Source organism: Channa argus, chromosome 14 (assembly GCF_033026475.1).
Source record: "Channa argus isolate prfri chromosome 14, Channa argus male v1.0, whole genome shotgun sequence".
NCBI lineage: Eukaryota > Metazoa > Chordata > Actinopteri > Anabantiformes > Channidae > Channa > Channa argus.
In genome coordinates, this window is record NC_090210.1 from 4955276 (window position 1) to 4983187 (window position 27912).

General features: G+C 37.7%; 1 protein-coding gene across 2 annotated transcripts; it reads left to right on the forward strand.

Annotated features, from left to right (window-relative positions):
* Positions 1–1180: 1180 nt before the first annotated feature.
* On the forward strand, positions 1181–27613 carry eif2b3 (eukaryotic translation initiation factor 2B, subunit 3 gamma). 2 transcript variants are annotated; one of them, XM_067474651.1, is made up of 13 exons: positions 1181–1513; positions 2367–2417; positions 3407–3572; positions 5222–5379; positions 12058–12217; positions 12318–12429; positions 16973–17062; positions 19655–19791; positions 20089–20279; positions 20572–20634; positions 20858–21006; positions 24162–24265; positions 27364–27613. In XM_067474651.1, the coding sequence occupies exons 2-13, from the start codon at positions 2415–2417 to the stop codon at positions 27414–27416; spliced, it is 1386 nt and encodes a 461-aa protein (XP_067330752.1). In that variant the 5' UTR covers positions 1181–1513; positions 2367–2414; the 3' UTR covers positions 27417–27613. The 2 variants fall into 2 exon arrangements, with proteins under 2 accessions (XP_067330752.1, XP_067330753.1); XM_067474652.1 differs by lacking the exon at positions 2367–2417.
* The last annotated feature ends 299 nt before the right edge of the window (positions 27614–27912 follow it).

Consider the following 27912-nt stretch of genomic DNA (forward strand, 5'->3'; position numbering starts at 1 on the left):
TTCCTCTAAGTACCCTGGCTCCCTCTATAAACATGTCCTTCTTAGTTTAATTGGAGACTCTAAATTGCCCATAAGTGTGAATTTGAGAAGGAATATATTTGTCAGCCCTGGAGACGTGTGCCTCCTCTCACTCAATTTAATTTGGTACAGCTAATGGATGGATGGGCATTTGTACTTCATGTCTGTGTCCTCATATTTTCCTTCCTAAACTTAAAAAACCTAAACTAAAATCACTCCCCTTCGCAGCTGTTTCCCTTCTCACTCTTCATTCTCACCTCTGCTCTTTTCCCCCCATGTTTTCCAGGAACTCTTTATCGCTGTAACCTATTTCCACTTCCATCTTCCTACTCCAACATCTCAGCTTGCCAGACTTGCTTCCATTATTATTTTATTTCATCTTTCTGGCATTCATATACATTGTTTGTCCTATTCTATGTCTCTTCTTTCTCATCCTTCCTTTCTTTCACTTGATTGTGATTTCAAGCAAGCAACAACGAGCAGTCAAACTTATCTCCTGGCCAGAGCAAACAAAACCAAAGCCACATTCCCCGAGCTCAATTTGCTGTTACGTCTTAGCTCTGTGAATTGGGAGTTTTCAAGCTTGAAGTCTGGAGGAATAGCTGGGTGGCTTCTGGCTGCTAATCTCACATCCACTTTGTGTGTCTCTGTGTAAGTGTGAGTTTAAATACTCACACTTCTCACACTAAATACTCACACTTACCTCTACTAGGGTAAAAAAAAAAGTGATGATTGAAGGTGTGGGAAAAACACAGAGCACCATAGATGCTGCATATGAGAACACATAGCTGCAGACTGGTCAACAATGTCCATGCTGACCTCTGTCTCGTTTTGGCCTATAAGACAATGATTAATACATTTTTGTCAGCAGTGATGATGAACACAGTGAGTAAGCTCCGTTTTGTTTTCTCTCTCTCTCTCTCTCTCTCTCTTTCTGATGAATTTAAAAAAAACAAACAAACTACAAATTCTTGACATGAGCTATTGAAACTTTTGTGTTTTATTATAAGAAGCCTCTGGCAAGAAATAATCTTTACAAACGTTTCCACTTCCTGTGCAATACAATACATACAATTTTATTTTTCTGGCATGTTATTTGTTAAACATTACAGTTTTTCCATTTTTCCCCTTCTCCTTTTCTGTAGGAACCATTTTACGAAGGAAGTTGTTTTCCACACGGATGTATTTTAGTGAAAGCATCCTGGTGTCATCATACGATGCTAGCTTCTGGGATTTCTTTATTATATATTTGCAAAACAGTATAGCCAGTAATTTAACTTCTACCACTGCTGCTCCTGAGAGTGGGTGTTTGGTTTTCAAAAGGACGTATCCGACCACTTTTCAGCTTACTTTAAAGCAGAAGTGTCGTTAGCTGCTTCGTGCTCATCGTTAGCCAAGTGCTAACAACAGGGACCGCTTCTAACTTACATGCGTCTACCACTGCTGTCATTTGTAGTGACAGACGATCAGCCAACGGCCAACGTGACTCTGGCAGGTACATTCCGACTTAGTTTTTTTTCAACCGTTAACAGATTCAGTGTGATTAATTGTTAATGCCATATTGTTGATTCTGTCAGCCGTGATAGCAGCAGTTTGCTGTGGACGTGAGTTGTATCGAATAAATATCTTACACAACCGTTGATAAAAGCCTAAGCATAACTTAACGTTGGAAAGAAATACTAAAAGCAGGACAAATGTTTGTGCCAGGTATGCAAAAAGTAGTTTGCCTGGACACCCATGTATGTATTTGTGCGTCTCACCCGGTCAGTTAAACTCTCAGACAGTACAACGCATTCAAAAAGTATTTCTTTTTTACAATTTTGTTATGTTGCAGCCTGTTGCAGTTTCTGATATCCATTTTTTTTTGTATTTACACTTATTATCCAATTAAGACAAAGGGAAAACTTTTTTATTTTAAGAAAAAACTGAAATATATGAATTAGCATTCAGATTTATCACTCAAGCACCTTTGGGAGCAATTACAGCCTCAAACGAGCTTTCATGTGTTTAGCACTGTGGAGTCTTCTGTCTAGCCACTGACACGAACCTCTCTTACTAAGGCCCCTTCTCCCCGGATTGCTCGGTTTGGCTGGGCGCCCAGCTCTTAGAAGACTCCTGGTTGTGCCAGCTTCTTGCATTTGAGAATTATGGAAGCCACTGTGCTCTTGGGGAAATCCTTGGCACCATATTTTTTGTAGCCTTTCCCAGATCTGTGCCATGGAATAATCCTGTTCCAGGCAGTTCCTTTGACCTCATGCCCTTTGCTCCATATGCACTGTCAGCTGTGAGGCCTTCTATAGAGAGGTTTGTCTTCCTAAATCATGTCCAATCATTTTAATGTACCACAGGTGGATTCCACTCAAGGTGTAGAAACATCTCAGCAACAATCAAGACACATGGTAGGCACCTGAGCTAAATTTAATTTAATAATTTTACAAAAGGTATGAATCATTAGGCCAGTGTGATTTTGGAATTTGTGATATTTCCTTTTTAATAAATTTACAGACATTTCTGAAATTCTGTTTTCACTATGTCATTATCTGGTACTAAATGTAGATTTATGATTAAGAAAAATGAATTCGGGCAGCAACATAACATAATTGAAAAACATTATTCAGAAAACTTTCTGAATACACTGTAGGTGTTACTTTGTTGATAGGTGTTGGCATAAGGCTGTATTGAGACCATATTCTGTGTAACTGCATGACATGATACTGTTACACATACTTACATTTATACTTACATTTATATTTACTAATTAAGTGTACACACATTTAGTTCTTTATCTAAACTGTTGAATAATTTCAGCCTATCCTCAACATTGAGGTTCTCTCAGTTTATTGCCAGCATTCATGCTAAGATAGCTGTCCTAAGTAGGGCTGCATCAAAACATTTATTTTCATATTGGATTTAGTTTATAGACAATTTTATTGATTAACTAATTCTTTGTAAAATTTCACACATAGTTTACTTAATTAGAGTTTCCCAAATATGAAAGCTGAAATATTTATCTTTATCAAATACAAAAATGCACCACATCATCACTTTTTAGAACCTAGTGCCTGCAAATATTTACTTGTCAAGTGACTGAAAGTTTGACTTTAATTAATTGAAAGAAAAAGTTGGAAATTACTTTTGCTAGTAAACTGTAATCTTGACCTAATCATAAGGACACTCTTTTTTTCACCAGGACATAATCAAACTAAAGCAAAATATGCATATAATGGAATCAAATGTCTCTTTATGGTTCTTGTCCATAAACAAAGCATGCAAATGGATACAATTAGATGTATATCAATCTTAATTGTTGCCATTTTTACAAAGATCTGTTGCAGTTGTGTATTTTTTATTAACATAACTCCTTTCCCTCTTTGTCCCTCTCTCTTAGCCATCCCCAGCAGACATTATGGAGCTCCAGGCAGTGTTGATGGCAGCTGGTGGGGGTTCTCGTATGACTGATCTGACATGTAACACCCCCAAACCTATGCTGCCTGTTGGCAACAAGCCCCTCATGTGGTATCCGCTTACCCTACTGGAGAGGGTGGGCTTTGAAGGTGAGATTAGGGCTTTTGATTCTACTACTACTACTTCTTCTTCTATTACTACTCGCCTGTTAACCTCTGTTAGGGCGTGTCTTGCCCCAATTATTGATACCACTACTACTGAGTATTAAGAGTAAAGCTAAGTGAAAAAAAAAGAGCAACAAAAACTACAAAACATTGGGCAGGCTGGTAGGACCTGTAGCTGTGCACTGGAAAGCACACAGCTCATAATCCGGGGACAAACAGGGACAGAGTGGTGGAGACAGAGAGGAAGAAGGACAACTACAAGATTAAAAAGACAGAAAGTTAATGTTATATGGTGGTTGCATCAATTTCTAGTATAGCTCCAATACCCTAAGCCAAGGTCAAAATTATTTTAATATAACCGTTTTCTTTCACAGTTTTAATTTTTTTTAATTATTGAATCAAATGACATTTGATTCATCTTATCCCAATCTGAAAAGATTCTAAAAATGAGATGTGAAGGAAGTGGCCGCATGTGAGCTGTTGAGCTGAATTCGTGATTGTGTGAACAGAACCCTGGCAAGGCATGTAACTATCATTTATTGAAGCTTCATGTTGCCTTACGTTTTCTAGTGAATAGGCATTCTTCTGTTTTATTTCCACTTTAAGTAAAAAGAAACAAAATTACGATTTATGCAAGCTTATTTGGCCCACCTATGAAATGTGGAAATGTCACTTCTGTCTCAAACATATAAATGAGACCAAATACAATGTTATTACTATAGAAACATGATAAATATGTTAATAAATCTCACTGATAAATTGGAGATCTACAAAGAGTTTTACTGTTTAGAATGTGTGTATCATCATTATTATTAAAGTAGCACAATATTAAAATGTAACTTTAAAAGTTCACATCAGTACCTTGAAAATGTTGTACACCTTTTCCAAAGCTGTTGGATTTTAATAATAATAATGAACAAGACCAATTTTACATCTTTATTCCATTCATAGTTGCAAACTGCCTCCAGCAACATTGGGTTCCTCCTTTCTCTGCAAAAAATGTTTTAAGTGCTTTGCTGTTTTTTTGTTTTTTTTTGGTTTTTTTTTCTAGTTGTACTTTCACTAGTTTGTGCTACAGCATGCAGTAGGTCCACAAACTCTGGGCTTATAAAGGGATTTGTTGCAGTATAGTGCTCTTGCCAGTAAACATGGGTGTTCATTATAAAAGCCTGTGGGTCCTTGCTAGCCTAAATAAAACTAGCTTTCTATACATAATCATCCTGTGTGGCCAGCAGTTTATTGTGTGCAGCCAGCTAGCCAAAGCCCTGCAATTTGGGTTTACTAGGCTGACACAGCTAGAGTGAGCAAAAGTACAAAACGTTTTAGGCAGCAAGACAAATTTAACCAGACTCTGCAATGTTTTAGATTCAAAAAAGCGATTAAGTGATGTTATTACCCACTGTATATTGTTGTCAAATAGATTTGTGATGTAGGCCACTCTCTATTACTATTACTATTACTCATTACTATTAGGTATCTTCACTGTTATCAGCTTTGCAACAGCAAGATTGTAGATCCAGGTTCATCTGCATCTTCGTCTAATGTAGTTTTTGCCAGTCTCATTGCTCGTTGTGAAGTTATTACATTTATTTGATTTCGTATGCCTATTTACTATGTATATGAAATTGTTTCAGATGTGATAGTGATCACCACAAAGGAGGTGCAGAAGATGATGAGCACCGACCCTAAAATGAAGCTGGACGTGAAGATGAAACTGGATGTAGTCTGTATCCAGGAAGATGGAGACATGGGCACCGCAGATGCTCTCAGACACATCCAACAGAAAATCAAGGTGGTGTATATATTTTGTTGTTTTGTTAAAATACTTTTACAATTGAATTGCCACCAACTGAACAATACACTCATTAGTCAAATATATTACATCATCTTGTGGTGTTAAAGGTGTGTGGGTTTTTAATTTCAGCTTTTTATTGATTATATTTCATTCTCAGAGGGTTAGAAGTTTACACACATGCATTTAATCTTCAGGTGCATTGCCTTCCACAACCTTTTCGCAAATCTGCGGGAACTTTCTCCTTCTTACTCTTATCCCTCCAAACAGGCAAAATAGTTCTAAATAACAATTATAATAATAAAGGTTCTTACGCCAGAAGGTAAATTTTTTTGTGTGACTGTGTGTGGTAAATCAAAGCAATCAGTAAAAGCACTGGATATGAAGATGAAGAGATATAAGATGCCAAGATTGAACCATTCCAATGTTGGTAATTTTGTTATATCAATTTATTAAAACCTTACATGATTAAGAATATCTAGATAAGTGCTTTAAATGAAAGTTGCCAGCAATTGTTTCATTACTACTTTATTATGTGGTGTAAGTTGAAGGCCAAACAAAAAGATACAGCCCCCAAATACCACTGTATTCTAAGCCAGGGTTTAGTAATAATGCATGATGTTCTTTTGTGTCTATTAACTCAATACTAAAACATTACAGAAACTATGGAAATGAAGAAAAATGACAGAGTATTTGGGAGTGTGATCCATGCATCCTTTCCGTCTGTATGCCCAAGCCTGCTGACAAACAAAGACAGACATAGACAGGCACACATATTTACACATACTGACTTGGTATCCATGATCCCCAACCCTATTTTCCAGACCCCCTCTGAATTCTACATTTTGATCCCTCCATCCTGCCCTTCGTCTGATTCTCTCTAAACACATGAGGTCATTGTAAAGACTCAAACTCACTATGCTGCCAGTTTACCCAATGCACCATTTATTCTCATTTTGCAGTCATGCACATCTGTGCAACATTTGTGTTTGGGAATGTAAGGGTATATGTCATCTCTCTTTATATGCCATGGTTCTGACTGGCCTCCTGTGACCATTAGGAAATGTTTGAATCAGGCTTCATGTAGTTTAAAACTCTTGGATGCATTTCTAAACCAATTGCTTTTGTTTATAGTTTGACAATCAGTGATCGTTGTATAGTTGGTGTAGTATTGGTGAGCTCTCTGTGAGCTGTGATTGTTACAATGTAGTCAGTATGACCTTTAGTCCTTTGTTTGGGAGGGAATCACAGTAATTACCTTCTATGATTTTTGAAATAATGTGGATTAAACAGAAATCTAAAAGAAAAAAGAAAAGCACGCTCATTTGTGATGATGTAAAGAAGGGAAATTAAATTCAAACTTGCCAAGTCTTAACTGTATGTAAGCTTCTAGATACATTAGATATTAACTCGTCTTTTGGGGACCTTGTTTTAGGTCATGCAATGTGAAAACTTTTTAAGGTGTTGTCAGGTTGGAAAGCCAGCTATACCACTGTGTACCCCTTGCTGAACACTACTGATAAAATTGGAGCTCAGCTAAACAATCAGGGACAGGAAAAAGACAGGGAAAAAGACTCAGTTGTATGCATACGCACTGGCCCAATTTGACTACAGCCAATTTTTAGCCCTTCAGGATTCCCATTTTGATTCCAACTTAGTCTGAAGCAGAGTCACTTTACCTAACATAGAGGAATCAAAACTAAGTGAAGGCAAGGCTGATAAATGCAGTGTCTCTTTCCTAGTCACTAACGAAGTGTTTTCAACAGGTTATGTAACGTACGTTACTAATACAGAGGGGGGAAAGAAGAGAGACTTTTACAGTTTTCCACCATTGTTGTCTGGCGGTTGTGGACATGTCAGAAAATAACTGCCCATTCTGAGCAAAGCATGTAAGTGTTGTGCTCAGCACAACACGCCTCCAGAACTACAGTTGCACTATAGCCCAGCTACAGGCAAATACTTTATGTGTGAACATCTGCTACTGCGAGTTGAACAGATGAAGATGTACTATTTTAAAATGCGGAATGTAATTGGCAATTGACATAAAAAAAAGTTTGTTCAAGTTCACTGTCTACCTAAAAACCTGTCTTACCTTTGATCCAAAGTGTAGTTGCGCTAACTGCTCAACTGTTTATACAGTTCGTTTGGATTGAATTGGTAAAAAGGCTTTTCATCATTCAAAACTAACATTAGCTAAAACTAATATTCAACAAACAAAATTTGCTTATCAACTTTAAAAATAATCGTGCAAGAATGAGAAATTAATTAAAAAACAAATTCTCCCACCCAGTGTTTAAAATGAGGAAACATGCTCCCAGATACCATCACTATTTACATTTTATGAGGGCAAACATGCATTTGAAGTGTCCTGCCATTACTTTACAGCAACATCATTTCATTTATCAGTGGCTTAAAATGCCGAATTCGTTGTGACAAGTGTCTTTGCTATATTTTTTCCTCTGGAATTTGAATAGGTCTGTACAGATTCTTTTCTCTTTGCTCTAGAGTTCTATAATAGATGCATACTATAACCACACACTTAAACAGGACTAGCTCCAGCATGCTCCCATTGAGAATAGTTAAGTTCCTAATCCTTTGAGCAGCCAGCTAGATTAGAGGCATTGAGTTACACACACTCACACACTAGATGGAGATGAGTGAAGAGTCGTAACCATGGCCTGCCAAATCCCAGCATGGAGATCACTCAAACTGTCAAACTGATGCATGAGTACAGTATAGACACACACACTCACTCATCTCTTTACACAAACACACTCTCATGAGGGGATTTGGTGTAACCTATCAAACAAAAATACTTACAGGAATCAGTGTATACTCTGGGTGAGCAGAGTTGGCCTGTCCTATTGATTAATGAAAAGGGAGATTACAAGCAGCATATTTTATTTTGTTCACTCTTCAAATAGTGATGTTACACAAAAGTGGATGGATATACCTTATTATTGCTTAGGTCTTTTACAGTAAGCCAAACTAGTGAAAGGAGGACTTTGCATGAACATTTTTCTCTGTATGCTTAAAGCTCCTTTTACATTTGTGTCATCATTTAGGCCAAATCACCTGGTGGAATTACTGTATGCAGACTAATAGGAGTATATTTACACTGGAATTGCAGATTCAAAGGTCTACGTGTGTAGAAAGGAAAGAAACAATGAAACCAAGTTGCATTGAAGTATGTATGTTGTGTCCTTTAGGAGAGCTCAGTCTTCTCACTCTTCACTTTGGGGTGAAGAGGGGGGGTGGTTGGTAGAGTGGCCGCCTACAGACCATAGGGTCGGTGGTTCGTGCCCCACTCTTCCCAACCACTTGTCGATGTGTCCCTGAGCAAGACACTGAAACATCTCCAGTCAAGCAGGACTCTGCCAATTTTGCTCTGGACAGATGGGTAATAGGATTTGTGGTTGGGTGCAGCATCAGGGTTTTACAGCATAAATAACTGAGCTAATGAACAAAATTGGGCAAAAATTAAAAATTGCATAAAATGTCAGCATTTGCTATTATTTTTCAGTGGGATTTGAATTACTATTGGTGATCATTTAATGTCCCAATTATTTCTTAGTAGAGCTTTGATTCTTGCAAATATTTTTGTACAGGATGTTTTTGCAGACAGTTCTTAGTAATGATAACACCTATTTACTCTAGACTGACAGACAGAAGTATTCTATATATTATAAATCAAAGATAGAATTATTCATAAACTCTATAATTCATTTGTATTCTAATTATTTAGTGACATTAAAAATACTATCATCAAGAAACTGAAAAACAAATAGACTTTATCATCATCTATAGGCTGTGAAGTTCCCGTGTATCTTGAAAGCATGTTTAGATTGTAAGATTGTAAGCAGTAAAGTTGGATTAAAGTCACTTACCACTTGCACAAGTGTGTGTGTGTCAGTGTGTGTGGTCCTGACCTGTGCAGGGATTCTGGCTGTTGAAAGGCCAAAGTGTCTGTGTCTCTCCAGCTGACTCTGCTCTGCTGTCGCCTAAATGGTATCTGTGTGGGGATTGTGCAGACGTATGTTTGTGTGTGTGTGTGTGTATGCATGTGCATACTTGTGTGCTCTGTTTTTGAACATGTGTGTGAGCTTGTCTGATAGAGAGAGAAGAGAGTTGAAAGGTCTCAGAGTCTCTGTGTCAGCAGATCTCCTGCAGACACCTCCAGCTTTGCTGTGGCAGCTTCCTGTCGCCAGGTCCAAACCAGATTAGTCTCGAAGTTACTTCTCGGTCAACTACACAAACCTTGACCCCTCTGATACTACCTCCTCAACACATACAGTCAATCACATCAAACAGAACTGTACTGAACTCTTAACAAATAAAATGCATGACTCGTAATAAATCAAGTGAATTCTGTAATTTTTGCCAGACAATAATACTCATTAAAAAGAGTTAAGTCAGGTCATTGCTTCAGAATCGCATCTTTTTACCATGTTATGTTGCACATGTGCTTCTGCTCTTGCAGTTTTTTACCCATCATTTTATTATCAGCAAATAAACATTTAGAACAGATAGGTCAAATATGTATTTGTGCAGTGGGCTTTGTCTTTGTCTTTATTCTAATATTATTCATCATACAGTATAATGTTCAGTAGTTAAGGAAATGTCTGTTGTTTTTCTAAAATATCTAGTTGATGCATCCTTCCTTTGTCCTTCTAGAAAGTTTGACACACCCAAATTTCAAGGTCTTAATTTCTATTTGAAGTCTGAACTGCACAACAGAGGTTTGTGGAATTTTTTTTTAAGGGTCAAATAGAGGACAATATCTCAGGACCTCAGAGGAAGAGTTTGTGATGTTCACCAGAGAACACTAGAGAACCTTCCAGAACACTGTTATCCTCACCTTACAAAGATCAAACCAAATACAATGTTCATCAATGCACCACCAGTGGAACATTTAAAAACAATGTCAGACATGGCAGAAAGGAGGAAACTACTACTCTTAACAAAAGCAATGCTACTTGTCTAGAATTTGCTTGAGGACAGGTGGATAAGCCTGAAAGCTACTAGAAGAATGTTCTGAATTTTTCTCATGCTTTCTGCCTCTGTACCAACGATGGCTTGCCATCTACGATGAAGCCATAAATTGTGAATTCTGAGTTATACAAGCAAGTTTTGAAGAAACATTTTTATTTTTCTACCAAATAAAAAACGAGTGCAGTTGACATGTCTCGACTTTCAGATAAGCAAACCTGGATAACTGAGAACCTACCCAGACATCTAAGGAAAAATGTTACAATATACACAAAGGATCATGAAATAATCCAACTATTCTAGTGTTTCGTCCCCTTTTTTTGTTTGTTTCCTTTAGGACTTGGGTAAGAATTGAACTGCATTTTACATTAAACTGATGTAGAACTAGAGAAAACTCCAAAGGGTTTGCAAAGCTTCAAGCAATGCTATGTATGCTTCTTCTACACTGTGTATTTTTGATGGCCTGGATTTACAGTAATTTGATGTCTTAGTGAATGGAGAGAATTAAGCTTTGCCAGTATTTTGTTGATGAAGTTGATCCCGGAATATCCTCCAATCCTCCCATTTCTTTTCAGTCTCTGCATCCAGCTATCCAACTTTTCTTTTTTATATAATTCCAGTTTATCTTTCCTTTCTTTTCTGTTAGTTGTAGATTCTTTGCCCATGTGTTTTTCTTCTTCCTTTAATGCTGCCCCTGTCCTGTCTCATTCTTTCCTTCTTCCTTCTGCCACAGACAGGGTAAAGATGTCTCTGTCATTAAGGCAACTGGTGCTAATGGTAGGATTAGTCTCTATGTTGACAGCCTTCATCACTGTATAGACAGATGGATACCACACGCAGATACACAGATGTGGGCACACCCACATGGAGGCAGAAACATTAGTTTAGGCCAGTTAAAATGATGGTTGTCGGTTTTGTGCTGTGAATATTTTAGATACACTGAGCAAACACAGGGTTACTACTTTAAGAAGCTGTCGTATCCTTTACAGACCATTAAAGAATAATGCATTTTTCTTGAATCCCAAACCTTTTAATATGAATTCTGACTTTTTTTTTTTCAAGTCTTTACATTGAGTCTTTACATGTGACAATTGCATTTATGAAAAGACAACTTGTAAAAAACTATTTATTTTACAAACGTAAACTAGCAAGCAGCCAAACTTGACCAGCTGAAGGGAAACAGATACATTCTTACTGCATTCTGACAGCAGAATTTATTACTAGCTGTCATTAAAATTTCAAAAGTGTCTCTTAAACACAATCACAAGTATGTGAGTGGGTTTGGCTTCTATACAAGCGATGTTAAACTTTGAAGAGCTCAATGTTGAATTTCTCTCAAGCTCTCATGTCCTGAGGTGTTTATGTGGAGCATGGTCAACACATACAATCTATGTATATATGCTGATATGACTTTCATGCCCTTTTTATAAACTTATCTCACCCTTCAAGCTATATTTTATTTATGCGTTTGTGTATGTCTTTAAATGTAGAGGTATGTCTTTAACATCACTTTAAAATCAGGTGGGGTACAAATTAATGTAGAAAGCAGAAAGCCTATAACATCATTACTTATTGACACAATCAAAGCCCTATCAAACCAGTCCAGTATGTTACTAGCTCTCAGTGAAAAATAGGCTTTTTTTGGATATCAATCTCACTTTACTCTTGTTTCCTTTCCTTCCTCATCAGACGGACGTCCTGGTAGTAAGTTGTGACCTGATTACAGACGTGGCCCTTCATGAGGTTGTCGATCTGTTCAGAGCTCACAATGCAACACTGGCTATGCTAATGAGCAAAGCCCATGAATTCACTGAGACCGTCCCAGGTCAGAAGGGCAAGAAAAAGACAGGTAAGATATTTGATTATGTAAGATTATAGTTGTAAAAATATGATTGGTGCAAATACAATTTAGAAATTTCTTAACACTGTTTTACGTGCATTTTTCCCAGCTGAGCAGAGAGACTTTGTTGGGGTGGACCAGTCAGGGAAAAGGCTGTTGTTTATGGCTAATGAAGCAGATCTGGAAGATGGACTGTCAATAAGGAAGTCCATCATGAGGAAGTAAGTCGCATGAACTTATCAAAGGGACATTTATGCAATGTACATGTAAATATTCAAACTTGTTTGCTAGTTTTTAAGTTTTATAGTCCTTTTTATAAACAATATACTGTATATGTTTCAATATATCAATATACATTCATGTAATCAGCCTTTAGTTTTTTTTACTTCAGACTTGGAAGGGATAAAAATGAAATTCATTAGTAACCTTCTGATAAAATGGCATCCACCATTTTTTTTAGCCATAACTAATTAATGGTATGTTGCTGAACCTGTGTATTATGTTTTGTGTTGCAGGTTTTTAATCTCACATAGTGTATTAAACTGTTTGGGGTTTGGCTGTGGGTAAATATGGTCTATGAATCTGTAGGTTCTTTGCCTTGACAAAGCAGATGGTTTGTAATCAGTCAGTGTGTTATAGACTGAAGGTTCTGTGGTGGGTATGTGGGATTTTTGTTACAGGAAGAGTACTCTAGGTAGGTTTTCATTCTGAGCCCCTAAAATGCATGTATGTGTGAGAGCGGGTGTTTTGGGAGCTCGTAAATACTTCATGGAGCCAAAGCCACTGTAAATTCTGGCCAATAAGACGGGGGCCAGAGCAGCTGCATGCATGCTTCTCTGCACAGGAAACTATTGCGACACACACATATGCACAAATGCACACACAAAACTGTTTTTCTTTTTTTTGCGCACTCAGAAATGTTTATATGAACACACACACAGAAACAAGTAACATACCCTCGAGGAGGACATCGATGGAGAGAAGACACACTTATGGAAACTTATTTAACTCTTAGCTAAATATATACATTTAAACTTGAAATCACTCCAGATCATTTGTACACCTTACCTACACAACAACATAAAGTAAAAAAATTCCAGGATTTCTGAATTTTAATAACTCACCAGTAGGGTGTTTAACAAGTTTTTAACAACAACTGTTATGTAAATCAGTACCATCCAGTCAAAGTTCACTTCATTACCGGACAGATACATACACCCACACACCACAGGCATTCTTTCCTAAAAAGTATTTTAAATGCACACACTGAGCCTCATTTATGACATTTACACAGATTTCAGCTAAACTTAATCTTTTACCCCATTATGTCAATCTCCCAAAACATTTCTTCAGCCTGTTTGGGAATTAAACAGCTGTTTTAACTAAGGTACACCGATCATTTTTTAGTGCTACAACAATCGCAACAGCTGATTCTTCTCAGAATTCATCAAACTTTATTTTCAATAAAGCTTTCTCAGTCTTTCTGTTTCCTGGAGAATTTGTTAACATAAAATTATTTCAAAAGTATTTTTTATCTAAAAATTAGAATATGTTTTACCCTACTTTGCTTTTCATTTCATATTTCTACGCAGTTTTACTGTGCACTCTTATACAACATAGATTTTTTTTTTTTCATGTTTTCTTCCTCGTTCAACCTTAGTCCTACGTAACTTTTTCCCCTCTCTTTCTTTACGGTTTCCACATGGCTTAGGTGATCTCAAAACATTCTGTACATTAACTGAGTTGGAAATTGCTTTAACGGTGTGAAAGCACCCTGTCAAGCTTCCCCTCGCACATTACCACTCCACCTGTCCAAATCGGTTGGACAGAGGACTGGAGGAGGAATGGTTGACTATTGATTTGTACTCTGATTTGAAACCCAAATTGTTTAGATTACAACAAAGAATCTAGCAGAAACCATTTGGATGATGTTTAGGGCAGTTCAGTAATTGTAGTGAATATTTTGCCTCCATACTTCTACAGCAATTGCTGTAGAAATAAAAAAAGGCAAGACTGCTAATCAAGGTAGCTGAGAAAGCTTAGATCAAGTTTTTAAATAAAACATCTTTACTACAGAGACCCTTTAAGATAATGGCTAGGAATTGGTTTGCATCTGTTAGAAATAATGGCACAATCATTGGACATTATCAAAACAAATTCCCCGAGGTGTTTCTTTCAAAAATTAAAGAACTTTTATCGCCATGCTAAAGTTAAACTTAGTATTAGTATACATGCAATAAAACTTTTTAGAAACAAACTTTTTACATTTTAGAGAGTTTTCTGCATTAATTATAATCTACTAATGAGCTGTTAATGATTAACACATATTTTTACTCATGTACCAGTTCTCTCATCAATGACTTGTTGACTCATGTTGAAAGTTAAAATGTCCATGCTGACATCATTGGAAGCCTGGTTTCATTCCTCCTTTTCCTCAACCTGTCCTCATTTTTGTTCGTAATTTTACGTTAATACTACTACTACTGCTGCTGATTTTAGATTATACCAATGTCTTGACAGAAAATTCGAAACTTGGGCTCTAAGACATTTTTTCGGACTGTTTTTTTTACCTAAAGTTAGTGATTGATTATTGGTAAATTAATTAAATATAGGTTTGTGTTGTTAGGAAATATCAAGATGTTTACCCATAACATACAACCACACACCTGGGAGGTGTCAGATAAATAAATACGTTTGACACCTACACAGCATATCTGTCTATCTGCACACACAAGCTGTTATGCTTTCAAATAAAATTCCTTAACACAAATGAACACACACGCAATTTGATTTATGGCTTTCAGACTCTGGTTGTGAAATATGTGTGGCCAAGCTTGATTTCTCTGGTAGGTACTCTAGTTGTACAGCAGCCTGGTAGAGAGAGGAGTGAAGCAGGGAACAGAATCCGGTAAATTCTTTAATAAAAGGGAGAGAAAGAAGAGGAGAGATGGTTGTTTTGTTTTTCTTAAATGCCTGAACACTGTATGTCATTCACTTTGTATTCCCGTACCATGGTCAGAGGTGCTTTTCAATCTTGAAACCTGTCATTATATAAACAAGCAGAAAATTTCAAAATCACACTCAAATTCACCCACCATTGGCAGAGAAAAAAAAAATACACATTTTTCATACAGTAATGTTGAGTACAGGTTTGTGACCACGTTTATAGGCCAACACTACTGATACTACTAATTCTGTTATTGGCTATTTAGGTTTTTAATGACTTACCTGTTAGTCAGTTACTAGTTTACCATTACAGGTGGTTCTGTTTAAAACTGAAATGAATCAACACCTGTTTTGGATGTTTCTGCAACTCATAAATATGTATATAACAGAGAATTTACAAATAAAACCATTACTATATAGCTAATTGCAGTATAGCTATAACATAAAAACTCTTTAATTCAGGTCTAGAGAGGTTTATTTGCATTCATTAGACAGACAAAGACATACTGAACATCTGCTGTTCTGACATCTGACTTTATCAGGTTTTCTTTGCACATTTTCCCTTTTAATTTTTCAGATGTGTTTATTTCTTGCTCTTTCTACAACTATGATTCAAACTTTAAAATGCGAGAATGCCACAGCAGTAGTGTTTCGTCCTTGTTGGCCCACAAAACTCATTTAAAGTATTGGTCCTAGTGCCAGCAATAAAGTGTTGGAAGTTTTAGGTTTTTTTTTCTTCCCACAGCCCAGATTGGATGTGCATAACATAAAATGTCAAATTTGTTTTCCAGGCAGGCCCGACTATCTGTTCATTTTAATGTGGCCTAATAAATCTACTTGCACCGATCTGAACATTATTATTAAAAGCCAAAATCAGGTCTGCTTTTAATTTAGTCAAAGTTACGTTATTGTTGTGTGCTAATGGGACACAGACTTTTCAAATTAATCTGCTTTTACAGCTTTAAAAATCGAAATCACTGTAGCATGCTTTGAGAAATTGTCAGCAGTAATGGAAGGTATATGAGATTTGTAGTGAATCGACTCAAACTATTTAAAGTGTTGGTATGTGCCTTTTCAGGAACAATGCACCCTGCAGTTTTTATTATGTAATGATTGAAAGGGCAGAGGAAGAGGAGGATATGTAGTCAGAGAGGATGAAGGGGTGAAGGTGGATGAGTTTATTGAAACCTGGAGGATGAAATGGTTTTCTTTGGCTCTCGCTTCATAAATGTCACATACTTAAACTCAGCCCACCGCCTGTCTGTTTGTGCATGTACGTGTGAATGAGTGAATGCATGGTTGGGTGTCTGTGTGCATGCATGCTCACTGGCAGTTGTCTCATGGCAGCAGCTCTGGTGGGGCTACATCTACAGTAGCTGACGGAGGACAATAGACAGATGTCACAATTCACATGACGTTTATGTAAGTCTTTGGTTGTGTCTGGTTTTCATCAAATGTTGCTGTCCAGTGTGGAGGTAAATTAAAAGGGGGGGTGCTGTAAATGAGAACCAAACATAAAACCAGCAGGCGATGAAAATAATCAAAGCTAATTGTCCTCAAGGTAGTAACCAGTCTTATATTGCTGGTCATGATATTGTGCATTATTGCAGTGCAGTGGACCTCACAGATCTATAATATAATGGTATATTCTGATGTGCAACTACATCACACCATTTCATTTTGTGTTCAAAATGTCGCAAACTGTACTAATGCAGATCTTGTTTTACAATTGTATGGTTTGGTAGGTAAACTAACTTAATGAGTTATAAAATAATTTGTTTAATCTTTTCTCTGTCTTTTTCTATAATTTACCTGCAGACATCCCAGGATGCACATCAAAACAGGGCTAGTGGACGCTCACCTCTACTGTCTAAAAAAGGAAGTGGTCGACTTTCTGACCGAAAACAAGTGAGTTGTTCACTTATTTCCGACTCTTACCTAATGGCATAATTTGTGTATATGTAGAGTAAACTATATATAGTAATTCTAGCTCTAATGTTTTCAAAAATGACTATTTTATGTATCGTGAGATGTATTAACTTACATCCTGTATTAACTGACATCCTGTATTAACTGACATCCTTGTGGTCATAAAAAACATGGATACATTTGCACAGTCACATCGTCTTAAACTCACACTCAATGCTTAATCTGTGGCAAATGTTAAACGTGGTTACATGGTGTGTAAAGCTTTGAAAGGTCATGTTAGCAGAGTATTCTAGCGAGGTGTTAATTTGTTTTACTATATGCCACTGAGGCAGGCTGTTAGCCCTTTAGCCCCTGAAGTGAAGCTGTGTCAGCCTTCTGTAGCCACCTGGACTACCCTGGATAAAACTCCACGTGATATAAGCATGTAATCAATATGCTGAGGACTAAAAAGTAGTATTACTAACTCAATGCAATTTTACAGTTACATCATTATTTTACTTTTTTCACGATACAGGCTTTATGAATTGTTACTAACAAGAAAAATATATATATATTTTAATTCTCTTTTTTCTATTTCCTGGAATGGAATTTTAACATTTTTTTTTTAATTATCAATGTCTGGAAAATGGATAACTTTATCTTATTTTGCAAGCAGAACCCTGCAGAACTTCATAAAATTAAACTAGAATAAAAATGTCTGGATAAAAAAACATAATTATTATTAGAATTATTATTTGAAAATAATCTACCTACAGTATGTGTATCTTCTTTTTATCAAAACCAACATCAGTTTAAGATCTTGTTTATTACTTAATTAGCCCCTTTACTTTGCATTTAGAACGACGAGAATTGGAAAAAATATGCAGAGCAGATACAATATTCCATTTTTATTGTCCACAATATAACTTTTAAAATATTTGTATTGCAAATATTGTGCCACAATATTGTAAATTAGACAATTGTCTGAAAATATAAATGTATTTAATTATAGACTTGAGATCTGCCCTGTATAGGACATTTTGGAACAAGACCGTCCAGCCCACCTTTTCTGATCACAATTTCTGCCTTTATGGCCACACAATGTGCGGACTTAAAGAAGAGATGCAATTTTGATACCAGATCCAGATGCATTCCAGAAGCTTGCAAGGGCAGTGATAGGATGGCGACAAACAGGATAGTGGTGAGCAGTTGATAATGTATATTTTGGTCAGTATGGAAATGGTTTAATCGACATTTGGTTTTTAAAAAAGTTAGACTGTAAAAATTTATTATTATTATTTCAGCTACTTCTAACGGAATATGTCCTCACCATAGTAGTTTTAATCCACACATAAATAAATCTGAAGCCATGCCAGCAAACACAAATTCCCTAACTATACTTCTTGTCTTCCCCTGCTGAACATTTGTCGGTAGACCAGGGGAACACTTGAACCTAGTCATTTGCCAAAGCGATGTAGATATAAATCTTACGTCATTACATCAATAACGCACCCTTTGCCACCACCATATATTATCTCTCTTGTTATATGACTCATTACTTTCTTTCACAGCTCTTCTCTGTTTCTCTTCCTTTCTCCTCCCCGTTCTTTCTGCCTCTTGCTCAAGGAGAGAAATGGACAGAGTAACTGTTGTTTTTCTCCTGTCTTTCAGATGGAAATTCTAATCTCCCTTTTAAAAGGGAGTAAGAGAGGGAAAGTAAAGAGGGGTGGAGGGGTAGGGGTTGAAAGGAACACTGAGGACAGCACAATACAAGAAAGAGGAAAAAGAAATTAAGATGGGAAAATTACCTCCAGGTTTGCGTAGACAGCTGTATATACTTTTGTTTTAATAGTCCTCATGAATAACTAAAGTGCTAATTGTCAGTATTTAGTTTTGACAATGGCAGTGACTATAATATAACAAACATTTTGTTTCTTTTGTCACATCAACTTAACAATATTGAAACTTTGCATTTTTTAACATACTGTTCGCTGTTACTGCATGTTCTTTAGGATGTATGAATAATATAAAAATATGACTAATGGCTATTCGATTTAGATAATGACATGGCTTATGTCATATTTTATGAATGACTGCATTACTGAGCCATTAGTTTGGATGTTACACACAGTGGTGTCTGACATTAAACTGCAGTAGCTAAACAAATACACATATTTATTCAGTTTGTTTTTAGCAAAATGTCAGCCTTTTACTCTTTTAAAAAAAAGTAATATAAATGGTAGATATTGTTGGCCACAAGGATGAGAATACAGCAAATTTAGATTTAAGTCATTGCATGTTCACAGTAATTACATAAATCACCCTGACATTCCTGTTTCAGATGCACAGCCTCCAATAATTAACTCACATGCAAAGTTAATCAGTCACCAACTAAGTTTTAATTGTTTCGTTTGCTACAGGTAAACATTCATAGTTACCTATTCTTCACCTGTGGTGATTAGGAAGGGTGCTATAGTACAAGAAAAGAAAACCCATTCAATCAGGGTTCTTGTTCTCTATCCTCTGTGATTTGAATGACTTTGTTGACATCTGTACCATGTTTAGGTCTTGTTCTATCTTTCTTTCTCTCAGGTCCATCTCATCGATCCGTGGTGAGTTGGTGCCATATTTGGTGCGGAAGCAGTTCTCCAAGACCTCCAACGGTCAAAACGTCATAGATGACACAGAAGATCAGAACCAGAAAAAGAACGACGGCTCTACAAACCCCAGTCAGTGTTTACGCTGACACATCACAACTTCATACATCAAAATAGGAGAAACCCATTATTAACATTTTTTTTAAACAAAGCGCTGGATCTTATTCATAAGCCTAAACAGGAGAAGGTGTGGCTTTTGCTTTAAAGGCACACTGACAAAAATGTCATAGCAAGGTGTCTTAGAAGGTCCCCAGTCATCCAGGTTTGGTTATCCGGAGGTTGACTCATGTCAACTGGACTTGTTTCTTCTCGGTTTTAACCGAGAAGAGATCTAAATCTGACTATGTTTCTATCTTTTTTATTATGCAGCACTTCTCATATCATCGCGGGATGAGTCTCTCCTGCAGCTGGCCCAGGAACGCTCTTGTTGGAATGACCATCGCGGTGACATGAGTGAGGCTTACCATGGAGGAAAGCTGCGTTGCTACGTTCACATCATGGACCAGGGCCTGTGCTACCGCGTTAACACTCTAGCTGCTTACATAGAGGCAAACCGACTGGTATGTCCAATAGGACTGTTTTTTCAAAAAAAAAAAAAAAAAGGGGGGGGGGGGGGAATTTGGCATGCTTAATACATTTACATAACCCTTTGTACTTTGTCCAGTTTCAAATTGGATATGGGATTTCTTCTGTTGTGCAACTTGTTATTTATTTGGCCATTGGCCCAACAGCCCCAGAGGAATAATTAAAGTTTATTAATGAATGTAATATTATTATATGTTTATTTATTTAATTTATTAAGTTTATTAATGAAAACTCATGTGTCCCTCTCTTCTGTGTTCTCCCTCCTAGGCCCCAAAGCTGTTTGAGGAGCCAGCAGTCCATCCATCTGCTGTCATTTCTGAAAGATGTCAGGTTAGTCAAGTATCATTAGTCAGTTCACAAGTCAGATTATATTTTTAATTTTTTACTTATTGTGCATTTAACTCAGTTGACAGATTTGCTAATTGACCTCAATTTATTACCACACCCTCTCCATTATCTCTCTCAGCGACTAATTTACTACTTGATTATCCCATCAGGAGGCCCGTGTTATTGCTGAGTAATGTTTATGTTTGTGCTTTTTCTCTGCCCTCAGATAGGATCAGACAGCATCATTGGAGCTCTGTGCCAGGTAGCAGACAAGACTTCCATAAAGAGGTCTACTATTGGAAACTCCACCACTGTAAAAGAAAAGGTCAAAGTCATCAACTCTATCATCATGCACGGGGTTACCATTGAGGAGGGGTGAGTACACTTACATCTCTGCAGACACGTACATGCACACACTCGTTGATAAGTTATCCTTTTGAAGTGTTTTTACAAACTCATTAGTTTAGCTTGAGAAAGAATTTCACCTCGGAGGCATGTTTAAGAATGAAAGTTTCAATGCTCTCGTCAGCCCTTTAAGGTGTTCAGTTAGTACATGTATACAAAGCTGTGGTTAATAGGCAAAGATTTCAAAACAAAGACTCACGTTGCCAGGAAAAGCTTGCAATGCAATCATTCAGAGCTTTTTTCTGTTTCGGTTTTCACAGATAATATACATATTTATATAAAGAAGTAGCTGTTTGCCTAAATCCTCTTTCATTGCATGTTTTTGTTGAATTTGTTAGGTGCCTTTGTGTGCAGATAATATGTATGTGTGTGTATGTTAATGGGAGGTTTTTCTGTGCTCCTTGGGGTCAAATAAGGAGCGCGGAGTTAACAATGCACCTATTGGGGTGCAACCAGCCAGAGGCCAGATCCAAACAAACACAGAGCTGATGAAATGAAACACACAACATCCATATATTTAATTTGACTGCTAATTTACTCACCTATACTCAGAATTCTACTGGTGAATACCACGGAGGTTTGAAAGGTGTACCCCACACAGCCAACGTTTGAGCTATTTCCAGAGATTCTTCAAAAAAACATAACTAAAAGGATCAGTTTTATCAGAACCAGTTAATCACATTTCAAAAAATGTGTCTTTTTTCATTTTGATAATCTAGTAAGTAATTAGCTCACAGTTTTCCACATTATTGCCATTTTCATTAGTTTTAGTTTTGGAAAAATCATGCAATTCCTGACAGTATTACATGTGTTCTTTTTTAGTTTATTTGAACTCTTCACTGGAGCTGTAAATTATATTTACAGCTTAAAATTCAAACCTAGAACCACATGTTTTTATGGCCGCACCATTCCATCCAATGGAAATATTGCAGTCTAGCAAGTCGTGTCCATGACTTTGTATATACCGCCTTAAAAATTAGTTTTGCATATTTGGTGTCCTTGCAAACTTTGACGACTACCAGAAAAAGGGAGAAACTACCATTTGGTTTGGTGTATTCTGCAGTATTCTTTTCTAATGACTAGCTCACAAGCAAGTTAAGGTTATCAGCATTGGTCTCTGCTGTAGCCAATGGTTTAAAGTGGTCAAAATGGACTGTTTTGTTGCAACAAAAGGATACAGAGAGCACCAGTAGCTACTGTAGAATTAGCATGTAGATTGATCTGCTCAGTCTCTTAGCCAGAAATTCTGATGGAAAGAGACTCATCTTGGCCTCAACTCTGGATTTTAATGCACTCATTCACAGGCTCCTTTTCTTTTATCTCAATTTCTTACTCCTCCCTCTCTTTTCTTTCTGTCAAGGCCCCAATGCCATCCCCTCTTCTCTCGAACTCTTTCTGTCTCTCTCCATCTCTTCTTAAGCCTTTCAGGGACCCCAGCCAGCCAGCATGGGGACCCTCATCATGCCCATGTAGGTGCATGCACAAAGCCATGAAAGACCAAGATAGAGAGGAGAAGGGAAGAAAGAAGCAAGGAGAAAGCAAGCTTGCATACTATAAAGAAATTGCAATTCTTTCTTTTCTTTCTTTGGGCACATAAGAAGGAAGGAGAAAGAAGGAAAGAAAGAGCCAGTATAAGGGGATTAGCAGACCCCGGTCATGTCGCAGAAACCCCTCACATTTCTGGTTTCTTTGTTTGGAGCTGACCAGAGCTTGTTGACAAAGCGCTGCGTGTTTGGGAAGGGGGATAGTAGGGGTCAACATTACAGGGGGGTTGGCACAGGAGGTGGGGGTTGGTGTGTGTGTGTGTGTGTGTGTGTGTGTGTGTGTGTGTGTGTGTGTGTGTGTGCGTGCGCTCGTGCGTGCATGTGAGAGGAAGATGGGGGGGGTCATGGCATGGAGGAGCCCTGGTGTTAGTAATTAGTGGTGTTTCAGCTCTGAAGCTTCTTTGGTGGTCTGTCTCTCTCCCTCTCTCTACAATGTTACAAAACTCTGAATCTTGTAATCTCCCATCACCAACTACCATCACCACCTCCTAGGTAGTCACACACACACACACACACACACACACACACACACACACACACACACACACACACACACACACCACACACACACACACACACACACAAACACACACAAACAAACACTTCTTTCGCCCTCTCCCCCCAGGCCTAACCACCTGAATAGAATGGGCCAATACAAACCTGCCTGTGTGTGAGGTGCAGAGGGCCAAGTGTGTGTGCGTCACTGCCTGGGCAAGACCGACATGCGTTCTCCGCTGTCGCTCCCCAAGCTACTGAGGTGCGCACACATTCTAACGCACACTCACTTATACAAACGTGCCCTCCACAATTAGCTGACACAGAACACATAAGACTGTCTGTGTGTACTCTCCAAGAATTTTATGGTGATCGTTTGGCAGAATGTGAGCGTGCCCGGTGGGTTGGCACCGGCAGCTCAGGTGGGGCCGTAACACACGGCCAACAATGTCTGAACACACTCATATGCGCACACAACATAGACTGTTGTTCTTTAATACATAGTATCTATGAATCCTTAAAGTTGGGAGGATCCTTGATGGGGAAACATGCTGAATGTCTTTACTGTCAGTTTGGCTTACTGTATGGCAACAAGGTTAGCAGCCAGCAGTGGAACGTTGTGGTTGTACTTGCAGCTCCTAGTGTGTGTGTGTGTGTGTGTGTGTGTGTGTGTGTGTGTGTACAGTATGACCTCCACAGACAAAAACAGAATTTGAGCCATGTTCCAATCTCCAGTGTACCCTGAAGAGCAAATAGAAAATGTTTTGATAATTCCAAACCTGTCCCAGCAAAATACTGATATCTCCTCTAGCAAGGTAGTGACTTAATGTTTAGAGATGCCTGAAAGAATATTTTCTGAATGTTGTTCATTACAGCTATCATCTTTTTATTGGTTGATTATTCACACCGCATTTATTGCAGCAGCTGCAGCAAATAGTTTTTCCTTCTCAGACATTTTTGGTTTGAAAATGTTTTTGACCTTATATCATTTTGGCTCCCCTCAGACTAATCTTGTTACCCCAGAGGGGGTCTATACACAATAAAAAGAATGTGAATAATATAATTTGTGTGTGTGTGTATTTTCAGGTGTAATATCCAGGGCAGTGTAATCTGCAGTAATGCTGTCATTGGACGAGGAGCAGACCTCAAATACTGTCTGGTGGGAAATGGACAATGTATTGAACCAGAGGGTGAGTTAACTTGTATAAATACACACACAAACACTTAAAAAATTTATTTTATGCAGCCAGAGTAATGTTGATTGTTTTCCATCCCCAAATGAAATCAGTTGGGCACAGAAACCCCATAAATGATGACTGGTTAACAAACACAGCAATAGCAGCAGCAAACAGTGTGACATCGCCCAGTGAAACAACTTTGCAAATCAATTCTATGAGTCCTTGTAATGTTCAGGTTTCTTTGTTGCTGTCATCTTATCGATCCTCAAGACTTCTTTCTAGCCAACTAAGATAAAGTTTTAATGTATGGGCTTGGTGTCCATAAGTGCAAAGCATCTAAGCCAACGAGGAAAGTTTCTTAATTCTAAAGTTTCCCTGGTGGAGAAATTTGTCAGAGATTTTTTTTATTTTTTTAATCCTCTTGTGCCCAAAGCTGTGTGTGTCTGTCTCACATTGATGGAGAGGTTAGAGAGCAGGGCCAATACAGGACCGCCTGGAATTCAGCAGCCTTCAGCCACATTCATTGTGCACACACGCACACACACACGGAGAAAGAGGGCACATGCTCAGCTACCTAATTGAGTGGACAACAGGGCAAATCTTGCTCTTGCTTCAGCTTTTATCGTTCAATTTTCCTAGACAGCTTCATGTTGGTGACGTTGTTTTACAACACTGGATATTTGGACTCCTCATTACATGTTGTTGCAGTGGTTTTGCAACCTCTGGAAGAGGTTCATTCACAATAGCAAACTTCCAGTGTTAGTTTCTCTAATGGAGTGTAAGACTGTCTCCCCTGTTGCTTGTCTTGTATGAACTCACCACAAACACAGATACGCTTTTTTATTTTGTTTTTTTTAAATTATTATTATTATTAAATTATTTAAATCCCTAATATTCTCTTTAGTAGGCGATAGGATCCTATTAAAGTTACAAAAGATTCATTCAAATAGCCCAACATCACAAGTTCCAAAAGTAACAATATGTATATCAGGACATCAGAAATGTGGAAAAAGCCCAAGAAGAGCAAATGAGGAGCAACCCTGTTCCACCACTAAATATAGGATGAAATCATAGAATGCTCCATAAATCACTGCATTATTCATTCCCGCTCTTGTGCTGTGTGTATGTTTTGGTCATTCAAAGACTATTTTCAATTCTGGTTGACAACAAACTTGTACTGTATTTATTCAGTTTTATCCATTTCTGGAGTAAATCTTGTGGAAATTAACACAACTTTCACCCTGGACTGAATGTAATGCAGAAAACTTAATATTCAATCTTACACGTAATTTTTGAAAAAGAGGGCACTGTTTAAAAACTGTAATTCACTTAAAATATGAGTATTCTGTGTAAATTATTATAATATAGACAGACTCAATCTCATCTTTTCTTTACTGCATGTGAAAGTACAGCCATCAAACTAGCAGACTGATCATAAGCTGCTAAAGACATTACCCACCCACCCTACTGGTGACACTGTTCACAGCTAAGGACCACCCTGACAGTCAGCCACACACACACATGTACAGTACACACATGCAGCACTGTTATTTGATATTTAAAAGGTGCAAACCCATGTTCTGGCTGCAATGACAAATACAGTGGCCATTATATACAAATGCATAGTATTTCACCACTGGCCACCATTATGTCAGACACTGTCGTCTGACATAATGGTGCAGTATATGTTAGTAAGATGAGATACACTCGACTGTCCCCGTGGGGACATTTTTTGTAGGCTCACTCTTGCTATACCAAGAAAAACAAGACATCCACTCAGATGACTACAGATTCCCTACACAAAACAAACCGGCCACACACGTGTAGATGTGATAGATATTTAAAAACTGTTTATTGGTTCTTAATAAAGACTGTAGGAGTAAGCAAAGTGTATAACCCAACGTAACCAACTGTAAGCACCTGCAAGGGAAGTCGTATTATTGATCATATGGCTTTTTCGATCCTTTAATTTGTTGAGTCAGCCTTGAATTGACACTTTCTCCTCGTATGGAAAATGATCACTAGCTTAGCAAGAGAAGTTTGTCAATACAGTACACATGGTCCTAATTCACACAAGTCTATTAGTTACTGACAGATCACATTGCCCAAATGACCTTAACAAGTAACCTTTACTCCCTTTCTCTTAAGTTACTCCCTCTCTTTCCATTTCCTGCTGCCCCATGCTCCATTTGTCCTTCTCTCCACACACACGACAGAGGATAAACTTGTTCTGAGCAACGGATTCCTTCACACTAAAACCTGTCTGTGTGGATGGAACATTACTCTCTAATGCCGTTTGCTTTGGATCAGTACCGATGCTCAGGGATGGAGGGACTTCGGCAGGAATCACGGCTACACTTCTTATGCTGAACACAGCTGGGGTTGAGGAAGATGACGGGGAAAAAGCTGACAGCTTATTTTCAGTTTGTGCACAAATTTTGCAGAATCATTGCAATGTTTATATGTGCATTAAAACATTTAACCTTTTATTGTGAAAAATATGCACAACTAGGGTTTTGGTCCAGTGTTGGAGTCTAAATTCTCCACACATCTGCAGTAATAACATATACTAAATGTTCTTAAAACATTGGGTACACCACAGCTGGAAATGTCCTCAAAAACTAGTCAAACTGTTCCTGTTACTTGGCTAAGGTCTGATTGTTGTCCTTTGTTTTCAGTAGTTTTTCAACCAGCTATGCAACCGATGATCAGCTGCTTTTTATGATTTTGTTTTACACCATAACAGACAATGATTCTAATTCCAATCAGCAGCACATAAAAGTGCTAGTCCCTCTGTCATTGCTTGCATTCCCGTAACGTGTCTAATGAAAATAGACTGTTACAATAAAAGTGCAATTATGTCTTTACCCTTTCTGATTTTAATTACATTGTTGTACATTTACACCAGGAAATGACTTATGTTCTCAGGTCGATGGGAATGAAGAACAAATGTTTGTCTTTTCTCACCATTCTTAAAGACAATATCTTAGCTGTCACCTGACTACCACACACTTCTGAGTTTATACAAATTATAAACCATTATATTTAAAACACGGCCACCAGCATAATCCTTACATTTTTATTTTCTGTGATACATTTCTCTAACATAGCCGAGAGGACTAACGAGGTCATCGTTGGAACAGACCAGCTGATGGAAATCTAGCTCCTTGGGAGATGGAGTGACATCACCTCATTAACCAATGAGAGATGAGCAAAACACAGAAGACAACAAATTAATTAGCTCACTGACCAATCACAAACCTGGATACTGCTTTTTCTGCTCTCCACACTCTTCTGCTTGTTATTATTTTATTTTTTTTGTACATTGTGTTCAAATAAAGACAGGTCTACTTCAACCCATCAACCGATATGTTTGTATTTTCTTTCCTTCTTTATTGTCTTCATAAATGTTTTACTATATTTGTTATTGTCAGATCATTACTTTCTCCTAATAGCAGTGTTCAATTACTCAGTTTACCCTGTCGTAGAGGGAGGAGCTTGGGCTCCTACATGTTTGAATGTGCATTAGTGTTTACACATGTGCAGCTGTGAAGAACAGAGATGTAGAGTAAAAGAGGTAGGAGTGGCGACCACAATGGCTATTGGAAGTCGGGGGGGGGCTACGTTTATTTGTACACAAAATGGTGTACGTGTAGCCG

Bases quoted from the DNA above. Each gene is read 5' to 3' on its own strand.
- eif2b3 (XM_067474651.1), top strand. The intron at 5,380-12,057 runs GTGGTGTATATA...CTTCCTCATCAG, and splicing joins ACATCCAACAGAAAATCAAG to ACGGACGTCCTGGTAGTAAG. The intron at 19,792-20,088 runs GTCAGTGTTTAC...TTTATTATGCAG, and splicing joins CGACGGCTCTACAAACCCCA to CACTTCTCATATCATCGCGG.